The sequence below is a fragment of the Cricetulus griseus genome (genome assembly GCF_003668045.3).
Source record: "Cricetulus griseus strain 17A/GY chromosome 1 unlocalized genomic scaffold, alternate assembly CriGri-PICRH-1.0 chr1_1, whole genome shotgun sequence".
Taxonomy (NCBI): Eukaryota; Metazoa; Chordata; class Mammalia; order Rodentia; family Cricetidae; genus Cricetulus; species Cricetulus griseus.
The window spans coordinates 106,236,418-106,255,030 of NW_023276807.1; the positions used below are offsets into that span (position 1 = coordinate 106,236,418).

The following is an 18,613-nucleotide window of genomic DNA, read 5'->3' on the forward strand; positions in this document are numbered from 1 at the left end:
CCTTCACAGACGCCACAATAGGTTTCCTGCCAACCCAGTAGCCCCTAGCCCAGCTCCATCATGAGTTTTAACACTCTGTGAGCTTGTCTTTCCGTAGTCCCAACCCCAGCCCAAACCATGAACTCCCTGAGGGTGAGTACTTGAAGGCAGTTTGAGAGAGAAAAGCATTAATTTCTTTGTAATCTGATAGTTCCAGCCAAGGCCAGTTGCTCCTTGGTCTACCTGAGGCAAGGCAGAACACCACGGGAACCATGTGGTGGAGCAGAGGCATCCATTCACCCCCTCAGGAAACAGTGAGAGGTGAAAGGGTAGGGCATTGGGTGTATCTTCCCTGAATGGATGGATGTTAGAACCCTCAGGATCCAGTTGTGATCCCAAAGTCCACCAGCTGGCAGCCTGGCCCCACGATGTGAGCACATATATGGGAAACACATCACATTCAAACCATGGCAGAGAGTCAGTGTCTGAGTTTCCAGTTCACCAGATGAACCTGGATGTTGATGGTGACAGTGATATGGCTTCTGTGTTTGTGAGTATATTGAGGTTTCATATTTTCAGAAGGCCCATCTTTGTAAGGAATACAGTGTCTTAATCACTGTATTTGTGCTTCCCTCATACACATTCTAATTGTGATATTTTTACTTGTGTATACTTGATTAGTCATTGATATTTTTATACCACTCTTAGAGAACAATTTTCATTTTTAATTTTTCCCCGTTATTTTAAGAGAAGGAATTTTTATGACAGCTGTTTTTCACACAGCAGAAGTCTCTGGCTTGTTGTCTCTGTTGCTGAGTGCAAAAGAAGTCTCATCCCCTTTAATATTTTGCCTCAGACTCTTTTTTTCTCCTCCAAATATTTTCATAGTCTATCTACAAACTTGAGTCACACATCGCAGGTTCCAGGGGAGCAAGGCAAAGTGACCCATGAGGCATGTCCTCTGTCCTCAAGCAGCTTGAAGAGGAATGAGAGACAAGCTCTCTCCTGTCTGTCCTGTGCTCCCCCAAACTGCTCCTCAAGATCAAGTCCTGCCCTTTTCTTCTTTTTAAATCCATGCCTCACCTATGCTCTGCCTAGAGTCTTCAACCTCCTCTTTGCAGGATTCCCCAAGCTTCCCCATGCTTCCCCTTGCTTTCCACATGTCCTCTTTGTTCCCAGGACTGTCTCTCCATCACAGAATGTGCTCCATGGCACCCCTAGCGGGGGAAGACTTAGACACTAGACTTAGCAGTTGATTGCACATCCTGTGTGCCATGCACCTTAATGAAGCTTGAGCTGGTTATGGCACTGAACTTCACCTTGTACTACAATTTAAAAAAAAATGTTAGGAAGCTCATGTTCCCTTTGTTTCAGCTGGAGGAGGGCACTTTCTAGAATGGAGGTTATCCCTACCATGGTCATCCCTCCCCTCTTGCACAGTTCCCAGTCCCCTCTTTCTCTATCCACTAACTCCTTCATTTACCTTTAGATCCAGCTCAGGTTTGATCTTTCTCAGAAGGCTCTAGGGACTGCCTGCCATCTCCAGGCTGGGTTGGGTGCTCCACTGTGGATCCTGTGGCAACTTCTCTCTTGACAATTTCTACTGTGTACCTGGTCATTGGAAAGACCTTCAACTCTACTCAAACACACTTTTCTCCATCTTATCTTGCAACAGGTGTCAACTCCTTCCAAGTCTACATGGCATATAAGGACCTGTACCAGATGTCTGACAGCCAGGTAGGCCCTGCTGTGAGCTTCTTTTCACCAGTACAGGCAGAACCCAGCTGTGATGAGTGGGGGAGGGGAGCACTTACGGCCTGGGTTCAGGCCTCACTCTCAGCACTAAGTGCAGTGTGACCATTGGCCATCCTGTACCTTTATACCTCCTTAAAAAGAGATGGGAGTGTGGAGCCTGGGATCCTTGGTAGGGTGTCCCTCACATAGCTCTTCCCCAGCATTCTCTGGGCAGTTCATTAACAGCTACTTGGAGCCCACTGTAGACATTTAGGATTTGCCTTCTGGATATGTATGTACTTCCTGCAGACTGGACAGTTTCCTTAGGGCTCAGGGGAGGCTGGGGACCATAGTACACTGGCTCTGCAGAGGTGAGCTGTGGCCTCCTTCAAACAGATGCAAGGCACTGAGGAATGCTGTCTGTTTTTTCATCAGAAGGGTGTCAGATCTCTGGCTCAGGGTGCAAGAAGCTGAAGAAGACACCACTGTGTATTTCCAAGAGTGGGCTTTCTGCTTGCACCTACCCTGTCTCCACCATCATATCCCCTCTACCTCCTAGAGAAAATTGTGGATACCAGTGCCAGCCTGCCATATCTGGTGCTTGCTGGGCAGTTGGGAACATCTTTCCCACCATCTCTGGGCTTGAGGCTTATACTATCTCACAGAGGTTGTCAGAATGTTGAGTGATTTAATACAAGTGAAATTAAAGGACAGTTAGGAATTTCTCATTGGCTATTACTGAAGAATTGGGCTGATGGTGCCCTTTCCATGTCCTGCCCTCCAAAGAAGCACCTTGGAGCAGATAACAACATATTTAGGATCCTCAAGGCCTTTGATGTAGACACCCAAGGTATCTAGAAGCAGGAAGTTGGTTGGGGCTCATGGAAGCAGTAGTATGTACCACATGGGTTATTACATTGATCCACTGAGGCCCCTGGTGTGGATGTCAGCTGTGGGTCTCAGATTGGGCCTATTTCAATCTGCTTCCTGCCTCTGAGACCCCGCCTCCTACACCTGCAAGCATGTATCTCAGGGTCAGCAGTCTTGTACCCAGAAGGAAGACTAAGAGGATGGAGGTGTTGTACTGGCATCATGAGCCTCTCATTAGTTTGGCTCCACCCTGCCTTCTGCCTCTTGATCTGGAAGATGGTGATGCATGGAGTCTGCAGAGGCCACAGGAGTGAGCAGAGGGGCAGCCTTTAAACACATGCATTGCTGCACCTTGATTTCACACCAGCTTCATTTCTCCTCTTTAGCTGTATGAAGCCTTCACCTTCCTTAAGGGCCTGGGAGCTGTGATCTTAGTCCATGCAGAAAATGGGGACTTGATAGCTCAGGTGAGTGGTCCAAGGTTCTCCTTCCTACCATAAAGGGCCTCTGCACAAAGTAGACTGTAAAAGATGTGGTACATCCTTTATTAGTGAGATGACTGGGGAAGGGTGTCATGTCACATGTGAAGATAAGAGACATTCACTTGTGTGCAGTGTGCCCATTGGCAAGGCACTTGGCCTTGATCTGTTTTCTCCTCTGTACTGTGAGGTTCTGAACAAAACTGTTCTGCAAGAAGGGAGGGATGCCATGTGCACCCAGCATCTTTTTTTTAAAATGTGGATTCTGAGGGTTTTACTCATTCTCATGCTTGCACAGTCAGCACTTTACCAACTGAGCCATCTTCCCAAGCTCATTGTATTAGTCAGGGTTCCCCAGAGGAACATAACAGATAGAATTTTATATGTATATACATGTATATACATATATATGTATGTATATTATATATTAAATCATATGAGTGGCTTGGATGCTGTGGTCCAGCTAATCCAACAATGGCTGTCTACCAAGGGAAAGCCCAAGAATCCAGTAGTTGTTAAGTCCACAAACGAGACTTGGTGTCTTAAATGGTCTTGAGTATATGCTGAAATCCCCCAAAAGTAAGCTCTAATGCCAGTGAAGGAATGGAATTGCCAGAGAGAGTGAAGGCAAGCAGGCAAAGAACAAAATCTTCCTACTTCTGTGTTCTTTATATAGGCTGCCACCAGAAGGTGTGGCTCAGACTGAAGGTGGGTCTTCTCCCTTCAGATGATTTAATGAAGAAAAATTCCTCACAGGTGTATCCAGCTTCCTGGGTTTTAGTTAATTCTAGATTTAGTGAGGTTGACAACCAAAAATATCCACCACACTTCCAGACAGGTTTATTTTTGGTCTCAGTTCTGGAGATCAATAAGTGTGGTGTTGGCCGCCTCTGCTTGGCTTCTGAGTATGAATACCGACAGCTTCATACATGGGTGCAAACTGGAAGAGGGGGAGAGAGCTGACACGGGAGCATGAGGGAGAGAGGTGGAGGACAGTGGTGGCTCCCGGTGATGTGCAGCTTTAGCGGTAACTAACCCGCTCTCCAGAAGGAAAGAAGTGTACTTTAGGCTCATAGTGACAGAGACCCAAGAGTGCAGTTTCAGGCTCTGCAGAGCATCTAGTGAGGACCCAGGCGGGTGTGGAAGAAAAGCAGGTGTGTGCAGAAGTCTGGGTATGTGAAAACACTGGGGGGATCAGGTATTGTGAAAATCTCCCTTGTCAGATGAGCCCAGCCCACAGGAAAGCATCTGTAGCTCTCAGTGCCCATCACCTCTAACTGGCTTTCTCATCTCCCAGCACCCTCACATGGGGGCCAAGCCGCCACTGAGTTTTGAGGAGACAAGTTCTGCCTTGTGCTTCCTCTCATTGGTTCCTGGAGTTGTAGAACAACACAGATGCTGCTGTGGGCGGGCAGAGGATGGGTGTGGACAAATGGTGGGAGAGTTGGTAGAGTGTAAGAGTCGACAGCACTCTAAGTCCACTGGCTGGCCTGTGGGAACCTCCTCATCCTGGCCTCATCTGCCTCATGTCAAGCAGGGGCTGGAAGAGTCACTTCTTTCAGCTCCTGCATTCTGGCTCATTGATGATTGTCTCCTAGGAACAAAAACGGATCTTGGAGATGGGCATCACAGGGCCCGAGGGTCATGCCCTGAGTAGACCTGAGGAGGTAAGGACTCCCCACTTTCTGATCTGTAGTTGCCAAGTGCTCATTCCATAGCCCTTCAGCTGAAACAGAACAGTTGCCCCCAGCCCCTCCCACCTCCCTCTTCTCTGTCCTCTCCACTTCACTCCCTTCTCCCTACTCCTTCCCAGGACTCTGGAGGATACAAGTCAATCAGACAGGCCACAAAGGTTCCACCTATTCCAGGGTCCAGGAGCACCACCCTAGTGACCTGACTTAGGGGAGAATCTTCACTGAGCACTTGGTATAATGGTGACAGGAAAATAGACTGAAGAGTTCCCTAGTGTCATGTCGAGTCATTCCTCAGGCCATGCCTGAGGCCTTGACAGATTGTAAATTAAAAATCAAAAATAGAAGTCACAGCAGGTGCTTTGGCTCACTGATCCTGAGAGCATGACTGGTGGAGAGGGGGCTGAGATGAAACAAGTCAGGTTCAGCCAGCCATGGGTGTGCCCTGATGTCATGGAGACAGTCATTTGCCATGACCGTTTGTGTGTCTTTTGATGCAGTATTGTTCTCTAACAGCCTGCATAGTGTTTCTAAACAAGCTCAGGTCATTTTTCTATCTCTAGTCCTCTCACCAGATTCATTTTAACTTTTCTCACTTTTCATCCGTCATACTCTCCTCCTTTTAAGTGGAAGATTTCACTGTGGAGGACACTTAAGGAGAATGGAAAGACATGGGTTCAGGGCTGGCTGAGCCCTTCCTCCTGTGACCTTGTATTTGATGTTTCCCCAGCTGGAGGCTGAAGCCGTGTTCCGGGCTATTGCCATTGCAGGCCGCATTAACTGCCCTGTGTATATCACCAAGGTCATGAGTAAGAGTGCAGCGGACATCATCGCAATGGCCAGGAAGAAAGGCAGGTGGTGCTTGTCCTCCTGAATGGCGATGGAGGGATGTCCATGTTTACTCTAGAGCAGAGGTCTGCCAGGAGCATAGCCTATGACCTCCAGTGTTCTGAAGGGGTGGTCTGGGGCTGCACAGTATGGAGTTGTCTTTAGATTTGACTGCTAGTGTGACACCCGTAAGAGGCCTCTGCAAGTCCCCAACAAGCTCCGGGCCTCCGTTTCTTCATTTGTGATGATCCCTGCTTCCAGGAGCCAGATGAGACCATGTGACTCCTTGGCTGGCTTTAGAGACTCTCTGGGTTTCACACAAGCTGACAATTAGTCAGGAATGGACTGCAGGCCCTCCTGCATCCTGTCTCCGTTGTGTGTGTGTGTGTGTGTGTGTGTGTGTGTGTGTGTGTGTGTGTGTGTGCTGGGGGGTACTCCCTGGGCACTCCACCTGGCTTGCCCCTCTTGGGCTCTGTTCAGGACTTATACTGGGAGCTTATGCTGAGGGTTACCACACAGCCTGAGGGAAGAGAGTCAGTTGTGGGTGGAAAGAAGGAAGGCATTGTCCCAGAGTCAATAATACGGGGACAGCAGGAGCTAGATAAGGATGAAGGCTGGCCTAGGTCAGCTGCCCTAATTGGATACAGAATCGGGTGCTCACAGTAAGGGGCACTATGTGGTACTGCTCCCGAGGAAGATGCCAGGCTCTTGGCTTCTAGTCAGTCTCCTCTGCCGCAGACCCTCCTTTTGTGTCAGCATGAAGACTGTTGGCTATAACCACACACTCCTTATGTTTGTCTCTTCAAGGTCCTCTTGTCTTTGGTGAGCCCATAGCTGCCAGCCTGGGCACTGATGGCACCCACTACTGGAGCAAGAATTGGGCTAAGGCAGCTGCATTTGTGACCTCCCCTCCCCTGAGCCCAGACCCCACTACTCCTGACTACTTGACCTCCTTGCTGGCCTGGTGAGAGCCATTGGGGACAGGGATGCAGGGCTGGAGTTGTGGCTAGAGTCTGACAATGGAAACCAAAGGCTAATTAGACCCACCACAGGAGGGAGGCTTTGGGTTTGTGCTCAGAAAACAATACTCCATGTTGTTTATAGCAGTTCTTCCAGGACCTAATGGTGTGTTCCACCTAGTGATTGTTCACACTTATTGACCACCTTCTCCCACCAATTCAGCATTGTTTATGCACTGCTGTGTTCTAGACAGTTAGGTGTGGTTGATAGCCCCAGGACTAAGGATGAGAGGCCAGGATTCAAATGCTGCCTTTGCCATGTACTAGTCCTGTCATCTTGGGCTTGTCACAGCATATGTAATGTCCCCCTGTCCCACTCAGCTTGCTAATTGGACACATGCACAGAATCAATGTCTGCTTGCACAGGGCGAGTTGTGACTCAGTTCAGATGAAAGGTAGTCCATTGAGCACCACTGTCACTGATAAAGCAAAGTATTTTTTATATAGTAGAGCACAGCTGCTACAGTCCCTTCCCTCAGTCAGAAGGAGAGAAGGGGGCTTTGCAAGACCACACAGTGAGCTGAGGACAGGCTGCCCTGGAAAGGAGAGATGGATGGGGCTCTGCAGAGGAGATGAATTGGGGCTTGACTTGGGGATAAGGAACTGTGTATGGGAACAAGAAGACTCTGGAATGTGCGCGGTGTGGAAATCTCTGTCTCCACATGATGCAGACACTATTTTCTGGTGAACTCAAGTACAGGCTCAGTGCCCAAGCCTGTGAAAGTCTGATACTTCTTCAAACTATAAAGAGTCTGCATCTCCCCCAGGATCTGCTGTCCTATAGTCTTAGCCAACTCAGAAAGAGGCAGGAACATGACCATAGTCTGTAGAAACTGACGATGTCCTGCCCCCTTGGTCATAACCACTCTGGCTCAGTGTGCTGGCGCCTCCTGCCTCCCTGGAACTCTGTTTCCAAGATGCCATCCCTATTCACTGTCCATGGTGCTTAGGCACTTTAAATATCAGTGGGACCAAAGAGAACACCCCCATGATTTCTCCTCCCAATGTGGAATCCAGAGCGCAGAATGTGACCTGGACCCTACTCCTTGATTAGGCTTTCACCTGGTCTTTCTCCAGGCTGACTTTACCTCATCTCTGCCCTTGCAGAGTCTTGGGGTGACAGCAACACCCCCAAGAAGGCACTGTGTCTCAGGGCCTTTGTACTCCACACCCTGTCTAGCACTCTCTCGTGTTGGTTGGTATTTACTGCTTCCAGACCTTTGCTGGAAGCTTCTTTTTTGCTTCCTTCTCAGAGAGGTGTCTTCTCTCATCAGATTTGCAATGGCAACTCAGCTCATCTGCAGTGCTCCTGTCCCAGCCTGCTGTGGTTGTGTTTCTACACCTATCATGACATTGTCTGATGACAATCACCATGGCTTCACACCATTCCAGGCACACAGCTTGTGTATGATACAGCTTTGCTAAACATATATGTACAGACAGTTCTAAACAGGACAATTCTTAGGCACATGTCTGGCATTATGTATTCTAAAACTATAAAATAGAGGACAGCCTTAGCCTGCGTTTGCAAGCACCAAGTCACAACCCTGTCCTCATTGATACTAGTCTCCAGGCTCAGTCTCAGGATGGTCCTTGCTTCTAAACTCTCATGGGACCAAATGACAAACCCAGAGATATGTGTCACTCAACCATTACCCAGAAATAGTATTTGTTCTTGAGCCCAGCACAGAAGCCTCAGCTGCCATAGACCAGCAACCTCACTTGAGGAGGAACATGTCAGTGTGTGTGACTCTCCTGTGACATGCAGAGACATCAGGCTCAGGTTGCAGATGGAAGGTTCCTAACATATAGGACATAGGCATGTACCAGCAGGCTTTGAGTTGACAGTCTGACTTTGGATGACTGACTGTATTATTGTCTATTGAGATAGGGGTGGAAACATAGCTCACTGGGAGGGCACTTGCCTAGCATGTGTTAGACCCTGAGTTCAATTCTGAACACCAGAAAAAAAATATTGAGATAAAATTCCTGATGTCAATGCCTTCTTCAGAACTTTGGGCTTTGAAGTACCATTCCTGTGCTGGGTGGCCCATGACAGGGACTGCTCTTCACAGTGAGTGTAACTATGCCTTCTTTCTGCTTTTGCCAGTGGAGACTTGCAGGTCACAGGTAGTGGCCACTGTCCCTACAGTACCGCCCAGAAAGCTGTAGGCAAGGACAACTTCACTCTGATCCCTGAGGGCGTTAATGGCATAGAGGAGCGGATGACTGTTGTCTGGGATAAGGCAGTGGTAAGTCCAGTCCACCTCTTTCCTGAAAGATTCTAGACCTACCCTGCCTGGCCCCTCCAGGACTGTGGTATGGACTCACGGTTCTGAAATCTTCCTTTCTCACCTGAGAGTAGAGATGGGAATAGAGGACTCTTGGGAAACTAGCCCCAGGCTTCCAGTCTTCACCTCCTGTCATCATAGTCTTTGAATGAAGGATGAAAAGTGGCTGGTGGATGGAAGTGTGCTTTAGCTCACCAGAAATTGTGTGTGTCTATCTTCATGTGTGCATGTTTGTGGGTGCACATGTGCCATGGTGCATTGTATGATATTCAGAGGATAGCTTGTTCAGAGGGAGTCAGCTCTCACCTTATACCAGGTCCCAGGAATTGAACTCATGTCATCAGGTTTGGTGGAGGCATCTTTATCAGCTGAGTCATCTTACCAGTCCCCATCTTATTTACTCATTTATTTTTAATTATTATTGTTTGTGTTGTGGGTGTTTCAGCTGCATGTATGTCTGTGTACCACATGTGTGACTATGCTCTTGAAGGCCAGAAGAAGGTGCTGGAGACCCTGGAATTGAAATTATCAACTGGGTGCTTGGAACAGAATCTGGGTCCTTTGGAAAAACAACCAGTGCTTTTAACCACTGAGCTGTTCTCCAGCTCCTCCCACCTACTTTTTCTTGAGACGGGGTCCCTCTCTGACCTAGAGCTCGCCAAGTAGGTGTAAGACTGGTTGGTTGCTGAGCCCAAGGGATCCTCCTGTCTTTACCTCCCCAGTGCTAAGATAGCAGGTGTGTTGAGCTGTACCTGGCTTTTTGCATCAGTTCTGGACATTGAACTTGGCTCCTCCTGCTTATGTGGTAAACAATTTACTGACTGAGCTATCTCCTGGGCCCGATTTTTACTTTATATAAAACTTGGGCCTAGAACCACTGATAGGTCATCATGGTGGCTCTAGTGCAGGTGCCAGCAGGCCTCTGCAGTCCCTTTTAGTACTGCTCTGATCAGACCAGGCCTTCTCAGTGGAGTCTGGTTTCCATCTGTGATGACCCCACTGGAAGGCCCAGGTCTGTTGCCCATCTCTCCTTCTCCTCAGTGTATGGGTCTTGATTTCAGGCTACTGGCAAGATGGATGAGAATCAGTTTGTAGCTGTCACCAGCACCAACGCAGCCAAGATCTTCAACCTGTACCCCAGGAAAGGTCGGATTGCTGTGGGCTCTGATGCTGATGTAGTCATCTGGGACCCAGACAAGATGAAGACCATCACAGCCAAAAGCCATAAATCAGTAAGTTCCAGCTCATCCGTGATACTCTTAGTTTGCATGGGCAATTTTTCCTTTGGGTCATTTCAGATGCTGGTTAAAAGTGATGCAGGGGCTTTCCAAATCTGCCATGAGGCTGCTTCAGCCACTTGCATTTCTCCCATTGGAGAGATGCCAAGAAGGGGCTTTGAACAAGCTAAGCCAGGCTGCAGTTACGGTCTTGTGAGCATGCTTTCTCCCTCTGCCTCTCTCTAGCTATGCACGCAGGGCAGATACATCTATTCCTGGCCATTGTGCCCACTGGAAGAGCAGTCTGTGCTCTTATCCCTTAGCCATCACTCCAGTCCCCAGCATACCTTTTCAAAATGACAACTTTGAATGGAAATCGAAGTGCAAAATTTGGAAACTGCAGGGGTAATATTTGTTCTGTTTGTGAGCAGGCTACAGGAAAAAAAGTAAATAAAATGGACTGTATAACAAAACAAAACCAAAAACAAAGGATTGGGGTTGGAGGTCTGCTCCTTACCAAAGGAAGGCTAGATTCTTTGCAAGGTGGGAAAATACAGTGAGACTAATGAATAGAGAGGAGTGTAGAAACAGTTGCATGGTAAGGGTTGTGCAGATGTATGTGTTACTGGGGGGAAGAGACCTGCTGTCACTACTGGCTGCTGGTCACAGCATCAAGAAGGACAGGTGCAGAGACAGATTCCAGGGTGTAATGTGTGCCCCTAGGATACTGTCACAGCAGCAGAGAGACTCAAGTGTTGCCAGAGCTGGGATTCAGTGTCACCTCTGTGGGTGATGGAGATCATGTGATCACACATGCGGATGGCACACACAGTGTGTTTAACAAGAGCATCAAACAGATAGGACATTTGTTTGATATTGGGAAGTGGGCTGATCAGTGGTAGCCTAAGTGCATGATGGGATTCAGGTCAGCAGCTGAAGAACTTTAAAGAGTTCTCAACCTTGAACTCATGCTGAGGTTCTCTGGGGTAAGGAGTAGAATAAGACAGCACTTATGTGGGGGACAGTTACAAGCAGGGAGGCACTCTGCTCCATTGGAGGTAGAGAAGATTTTCTTCCAGATACCCTTCAAACAACTTGGTTTTCAACCACACATAACCCACTGTTGTAATAACTGATAAAAAATAAACACAATTGAAAAGAATAGATGACAAGCCATTGGAGGGTAGCAGTTGGCTAATGGCATTGAGTATCCGTCCTATTCAAGTGGCACAAACAAAATGCAGGTCTTTAGAGGTTCTGTTGTTTTTTTTATTATTGTTAAGATTTTACTTTTCAAACTATTTGTATATGTGTGTATTTAACTGTGGATTTGGGCACATGAATGCAGATCCTGCAGAGGCCACAAGAGGGATTCGGATCCACTGGAGCAGGAGCTACAGGGCTGTGAGCTGCCTGATGAGGGTGTTGGGAGCCATGATCCTCTGCTAACTTTTTTTTTTTTTTTTTTTTTTTTGCGGAGGGGGCATGTGGAGTCAGAGAACATGCTGAGGGAGTCAGTTCTCTCCTTCCACCAAGTTGGTCCCAAAGATAGCGCTCAGGTCATTAGGCTTGGCAACAAGCATCCCTACCCACTGAGCCACCTCTCAGACTGTTGTCTTTCCAATTGATGAGACAGTGACAACACGGCCTTGCCCAGTGTTCATACTGTAAGTGTGCAATGTTCCTTTCACCCAGAAGGGTAAACTGGGCCTCATTTTTTGGGATGTGATTTGCCGGTGTGCTGTAAGTCTTTTAGGGAAACCCCTACATATCCTTTGACCTTGGACTTCGGTTTAGGAAGCTCTCCCCCACAAAAGATGTCACAGAAATGTACATTACGACCAGAATGTCCATAGTGCTTGTCCACAGAGAAGCTTGCTCTCATTCCAGATGCCTAAGGTGAGTGTTAACAGTCAGTCCCAGCAGGTGCTGCTCATTGTCTGCTACACAGAGTGGACTGTTACACAGAGAAGTCACTGGGAAATGCTTATTACAGAGCATCATATTATATGTGTCGTGCTGATGCAGGAGAAGCCTTGGGTGTGGCACAGAAGTAAATCTGGGCTTTTTGCACTCACAGACCGTGGAATACAACATCTTCGAGGGCATGGAGTGTCACGGCTCACCTCTGGTGGTCATCAGCCAGGGCAAGATTGTTTTTGAGGATGGAAATATCAGTGTCAGCAAGGGCATGGGCCGCTTCATCCCTCGGAAGCCATTCCCAGAGCACCTCTACCAGCGTGTCAGGATCAGGAACAAGGTGAGCACCTGCATGGAGGGCCTGTGCTGTGCCACCAAAGGCTCTGTCCTTTGCAGAGTTGATGAGCATGGCTGCATGTGCCCCTGTTTGTTCATCTATTAAGTGGGCTTGTATCTCAAGCCCAGGTGATCAGACAAGGTCAGGAAAGTTACAGGGCCTTGCAGGCTGTGTTGGGGGAGAAGTGGCCATGAGCTTCTTGGGGTTCTGTCCTGCCCTATCTTGGAGAATCATGGCCCTCTGGAGGGTCATGGGCCTCATTCCCAGATTAGAACACGACTCTCAGGGCAGAAAAGACTTCCCCAGGTACCCAGCCATCACAGTGAGGATGCCCAGCCCAACATCCTTGAGGGCTGGCTCCCCTCCTGACCTGCCTAGCCCTCTCATCCCCCCTCCTGCCAGATCTGTATCTACCTTCTCCAAGAACTTGAGACTTGGCCTTGGAAGGCCTCCATCCAATCATAGAGCAGGCACGGTCCTTGTCTGACTCAGAGGAGGGAACTTTGGACTCTTCACTGTGTCTGTCCTCCCTGTCTGTGACCCTCCTGTCACATGTCAACTTGTTACTCACATGATCCAAGAGATGATGCATGCTAGAAGGGCCAGCTGTGTATGTTGCTGTCTCTGTTCCTTGTGTGTAGTATAAATGCATACGTGTGTGTACTCTTTGGCTACTATACATGTATGTCCATCGTATGTATCACACACGCATGCACATGTGCACATACCCATTGTGTGTACTGTGCACGAATGCATGGATGTGCATTTTTTCATTGCTTGTATTATACCACTATGCATATGTGTGCACCCATTGTGTACTATGCACACATGTATGTATATGTTCACTTATCCATTGTATATATTATACATGTATGCATATGTGTGGATATATGCCCATTGAGCGTGCTGTGCATGCATGTGTATTCATTGCATGTGCTGAACATGTCTGCCTATATGCAGGTATGTGCTTTGCATATCGGGTTGTATATAGATGTGCATACACATTTGTACATGAGTGGATGTGTGTTCATGTGTGTGCCTCCACTCTTGTGCTTCAGTGACAACACTACTAATTCAGACAGGACAGCCAGACACCTTCCCCCAGCCCTAGGACCCCAGAATTGCTCTCATCTGTCAGCTGTCTGTGCCTCTGCCACAAGGACAGCACCAGATAGACAAACATCACAAGCACTGTGCATCAGGTGGGAAGACTTAAGTTTGGGGAGGGGCAGAGTGGGCCTGGGGTCTCAGGTACCAAAATGGCTGGGATGCCCACTCCCCACCAAGGCCTGGCAGCATGCTGGACTGTAGCCCCTTTTACCTGGTCTGCAACTGAGGCCAATGGCAAACAGCTAATGTCACTGAGAAAATACCTAACCCAATGCTAAGTCATCAGTTTACATCAGGGGAACAGGTTGCTGTACTTAGGGTTCCTTGCCCTTATGCCTGGGTAGCAGGCAGGAGCCAGACTGGGAGTGGCACACAGAACCTGCCTTTAGTCACTCTGAATCCAGGGGAAGGGTGGTGACTGAAGGAAGCCATGAGAAGCAGGGTGGCAGGGACTAAGAAATGTGCACAGGTCACTGGAGGCCTTAGTAGTCAGGCAGCAGGGCTGTGGGACAGGAGAGTGGTACAGGGTCAAGGTGGGCCATTCAACTGGTACAGGCTGAGCCTGCCAGCTTTGGAGGAGGAGCCTGGATGTGGGGTCAGGGAATGGTCCCTTGCCACCACTGGCCCCTAGAGGGACTTGTACAGTTCCCTGGATGAATGCTGCTCTCTGAGTCCTGGAGTCAGTGATGCTTCTCTTGGTCATTGTTGAAGTTCTCTGTGCTGTGTAGGATCTCCAGCAGGCTCCATGGGTCCCTTCTGAGCTATGGGCTTTGTGGGCCTCCTCTGCCTCTGGATGGTAGTGGTCTGCCCTCTTGAGGTCTTCACCAAGGAGCTCCTTGACCCCTCTGCCCTCCCTGTCTCACCCCACCCCATCCTTTAACCAGTCATATGCCCCTGGTTCCTCATCTGCCTATGTACTTCTGTAAAGATAGGAAGACTGGCCCTTGAATACTGTAGTCTGGGCCCGAGGACATGCAGAAGAGGAAGTGGCAGGGAAAGTGACTGTGTGGAAATGACTTGAGGTCCTTCAGCATGAAGCTGTGTGTGCATGTATGCGAACAGATGTGTTCACCTGCAGAGCATATGCATGCATGTAAATGTATGTTCATATTGCTCCATGGCACATGTCTGTGTGTACACAAGTGCAGCTGGTGTGAGCAGATGTGTGATGTTCAGATAAATGGCCTCAGGTCCCTCTGTTGGCAGGGCAGAGGTACAGACACATGTTAATCTGACCCCTCCGTCTTTCTGTTTAGGTTTCTGGGTTGCACGGTGTTTCCAGGGGAATGTACGATGGCCCTGTGTACGAGGTGCCAGCTACACCCAAACATGCAGCTCCTGCTCCTTCTGCCAAATCTTCGCCTTCCAAACACCAACCCCCACCCATCAGGAACCTCCACCAGTCAAACTTCAGCTTATCAGGTAGTCTCATGTAGTCAGGCTCCTCAATGGCCTCAGGCATAAGTGGAGAAGGCCAGAAGGCCAGGGGCATGCTCTCTGCTGTGCCCTGAGGCACAACATAGGCAGGTGTTTCTAGAGTGCAGCATAACATGTTCATTTTTGACATGGCACTAGTCATCCGTGGGCTTAAGCATTCCCCTCTCATACTGTGAGGCTAAGTGTGGAGCCCAGGGACAGGTGTGAGGCTGGGGCCCTGTCATTGCTGGGTACATGCTCTGTGCCTGGCCCTCAGCCATTCCCTGCACTTCCATGCTTAGGAAGCACAATCTGGAATTTCTGTCATCCCCACAAGGTGGTGGTGTGTTTCTGGTATTGTTTGAAGTTTCACAAAATTCAGTTTCAAAGTACCAGGATTACATGTACCTGCAACTACCAGATGGCCACAGGAGGACGCGCGCGTGCGCGCATGCGCGCGCGCGCGCACACACACACACACACACACACACACACACACACACACACACACACACACAGTGGGAGCATTGCACAGTCCTTGAAATGATCCCAGTTGTTAGAGCCAGTGCAGGGTCCTAGGGATTTGATGATGAGTGATGCACAGCTGGACAGCTTCAGATGAGCCAAGAGGCCTGCTGAGTTCCATAGTTCAAAGGCTAAGATGTTGCATTCAATGGCTTTTTAAGATGCAGCCATTTAAAACATGAACATGAGCTCATGAGCTATGTAAAAGCAGGCAGTGGGCTATAAAGTAGGTCAGTGGGTCATATCAGAAAGGTATGTACTAGTAACAGAGAGGGAGGCAGGAGCTGAGAGAAGGATGAAATTTCAGTTTAAATTATAGGATGAGAGGTACCCTGCAGGGAGAATACGGTGGGTACTGGGTCAGGGGACTCCAGAACACCTCGCTCTCAATATTCCTTTCTTGGAATAGTTATCTGAGTGCAATTCTGGTGTTAAAGGTGGCTGATGTTATTGCACAGAGACCCCAAGCACAACCCTAGCATCTTGTCTAGTGTTCCATGCTGTGAGGAGCCCTGGAGACGGTGGCATCTTACAGCCAGCTTGCAGACTGACTCTCTAGTCCCATCAAGCAGCTAAATATTGTAGATTTATCATATCATGAAATAACAAGCCTGTATTAGGGACCTCGATTCACTTTGAAGTCTATGGTGCTGCCCTCAGGGCCTCATGGACATTTACCACGTGTCACTATTGCTGCCAGTGACATAGCTGGTTTTCCTGCATTGCTGTCAAGTTCACCCTTGTCCACTTCAAAGGCAGAATATAGGTGCAGAGTGCTAGTCTAATGGGTATTTTCATGGTACAGTCTCTTGGCAAGCTGGTACAGTGGGCTATGAAGGGAAATGAGTAAAGAGATAGGCTGAGTCCCAAGTTACCAGGAAGACAGATGGCTGCCAATGAGATGGCTGGGGAGCCGGATCTGTACTCTAAGGCAGGCTCTTACCTAACAGGTCCTGTAAAGTCAGAGTCAGAAGGAAAGTCAGTTAGTCTACATGCAGTTAGTCTACGGTCGCTGGAGCAAGGAACTGTGCAAAGGAGAGTGGGCTTTGGGGACAAACCAGTGTGGACATGAGTCCTACCTTCTCAATCTAATGTGTCTTCTCAGAGCAACCAGTGTACCAAGTCTTCCTGTACACAGTAGGAACTCCCTAAGTGAGGCCAAACTCTGCAGAGGTCAGAGACCTAGGAGGGGCTCCCCAGAACTGCAGGTACCCAGGAGAGTTCAGACAGGTCTACAGATCAGGGAGGCTGTAATACCCACAAAGGTATGTAAACAGGTCTTATCCCACACACCCTTGGCCTTCTGTCTCTTTCAGGTGCCCAGATAGATGACAACAATCCAAGGCGTACAGGCCATCGCATCGTGGCACCCCCTGGTGGCCGTTCCAACATCACCAGCCTCGGTTGACCTCAGATGAGCCAGATATGCAAGAGTGAAGGATTCCGGGAAAAATGTCCATTCCTTTTCCTGTCTGTGTTTTTGAAGCCCACAGTTTTAGTTGGTACTGATGGAGGGGAGATTGAGTGATGCTCTTTCCTTCTCTGTTTAGGAAGAAGTGGTACTAGTGTGGTGTGTTTGCCTGGAAGTTCCTTGCCCACAGTGTGTGTTCACACCGACTCCACCTCAGAGCATGGTGTCTCCATTTTCCCTTCCTAGTGATCCCCAGGTGTAGCATTGTCCTATACCACTCCCTCCACTCCTCCACGACCCTCTGAGTGATGGTTCCTTTGCACCCTGTAGCTGTTCTAGGATAGGATGCATGTTAGTAAGTTACGTATGCAAGTCTGAGCGCGGCTGATGGACATCGCCGAGGACCGACATAGACACGATGCCAAGATCTTTGCCCCCAGGGGAGACTCCCAAACTCTTAAAAATGAAGGCTCTACCCTGAGAGTCTTCACTAGAAAGATGTCGTCCCCATCCCCACCCTGACTGAGACCTGTGAATATGCAGAATGGCAGGGAAGCCTTCCACTTGGTCATAGAGCTCCATCACCCACGTCCTGTGTCAACAACCCGGTCCCTGTATCTGGCCATGGTGTCTTTCTGGTCTGTGTGTTCTTCTAGCCAGCCTTGGGCTTTGGGCCCAGCCAGGCTTACACCCAGAACAGGGTGTCCTGACACCTCCCTCAGGCCTGAGGATGGTGGGGTAACAGCTCTGCCCAGGCTGCCCGAGTCCCTGTCCCTCCAAGGAGGTCAGTGGGGCAGTCAGATTTTTAAAGTTTTGTACAGTTTTCCTTTGTATTCACTTCCATTTTTACTTAATAACTGACTTGTTGGTGGCTCTTATTTCTGAATTCAAAGCTTGTGAAAAAAATAAAGAAATTAAATTGCCCGTTGACCCGAGTGAGTGTTTTCATTTGGTTGGCTCAAATGCCTTGTACTACTCCTGATTCTGTGACACTGGGGATGACAGATGGGAGGGAGCAGTCAGTACATTCCTTGGGAAGAGATAGGTCAAGACCCTGTGTTAGTATTCAGGCATCTGTACTGGTCTGTCCTTGGGTTCTGACAGGATACACCCTCAGCTGCAGCCACTAAGAGCACCACCTGTGCATATTCACTATGCTCCCTTTTTAAAGGGCCCTGCCCACCTCCCATCCTTTCCTCTGTCTCTCTGTCTCTTTCTCTCTCCCTCTCTCTGCCCCTTCTTCCTTTTTCCTGCTGCTCCTGTCTCTGGAGGCCACTCTCTCCCTCCCCCCCTTTTTTTACAATCCTTTCCCCCTAATTAAAAACCTCTCTGCTTGAACTCTGATGCATGGTGTCTTTCTCTCTTGAGCTGGTTTTCTTAAATTACAACACCCTGGATCCATAGGTGGGCTTCTGGGCTATGCATTGATACAGCTCAGCTCACAGCTGGGTCTTCGTAGGAACTGGGCCACTGAGGACAAAAGTGCACAGTGACTCTCCATGTTGCTCTCTAGAGCAGAGGGCAGGGAGAATGCTGTGCATTTCTGTAAGGATCCACACTTCTCTCAACCAAGTCAGCATGTGATTAAAGAACAAGAGGATCCCCAAGTGAAGGGCACCCTTGCAAACTGAGGTGGCAATCTTCCTCTACAGTTAGTTCCACAGTGGCCCTGTAGGAAAGGATATGGGACCAGACCAACTTGACTTCCAGGGAAAGATCCTTATTCAAGTGGCTGTTCCTATGAGGGAGAAGCATTGCAGGACTCTGTGAGAGCCCAGGGCCTATT

The 18,613-nt window shown here is 48.8% G+C and overlaps 1 protein-coding gene across 2 annotated transcripts in view; it reads left to right on the top strand.

Annotated features, from left to right (window-relative positions):
• Positions 1 to 17,755, top strand: part of Crmp1 (collapsin response mediator protein 1) — a 48,481-nt gene extending 30,726 nt beyond the window's left edge. For both annotated transcript variants that reach the window (XM_027387072.2, XM_027387073.2), the window contains exons 5-14: positions 1,655 to 1,716; positions 2,970 to 3,050; positions 4,661 to 4,729; positions 5,484 to 5,604; positions 6,389 to 6,545; positions 8,711 to 8,852; positions 9,953 to 10,123; positions 12,189 to 12,368; positions 14,732 to 14,897; positions 16,733 to 17,755. In XM_027387072.2, coding sequence (XP_027242873.1) covers positions 1,655 to 1,716; positions 2,970 to 3,050; positions 4,661 to 4,729; positions 5,484 to 5,604; positions 6,389 to 6,545; positions 8,711 to 8,852; positions 9,953 to 10,123; positions 12,189 to 12,368; positions 14,732 to 14,897; positions 16,733 to 16,824 — 1,241 coding nt within the window. In that variant the 3' untranslated portion in view covers positions 16,825 to 17,755. The remainder of the gene's footprint in view (positions 1 to 1,654; positions 1,717 to 2,969; positions 3,051 to 4,660; positions 4,730 to 5,483; positions 5,605 to 6,388; positions 6,546 to 8,710; positions 8,853 to 9,952; positions 10,124 to 12,188; positions 12,369 to 14,731; positions 14,898 to 16,732) is intronic.
• The last annotated feature ends 858 nt before the right edge of the window (positions 17,756 to 18,613 follow it).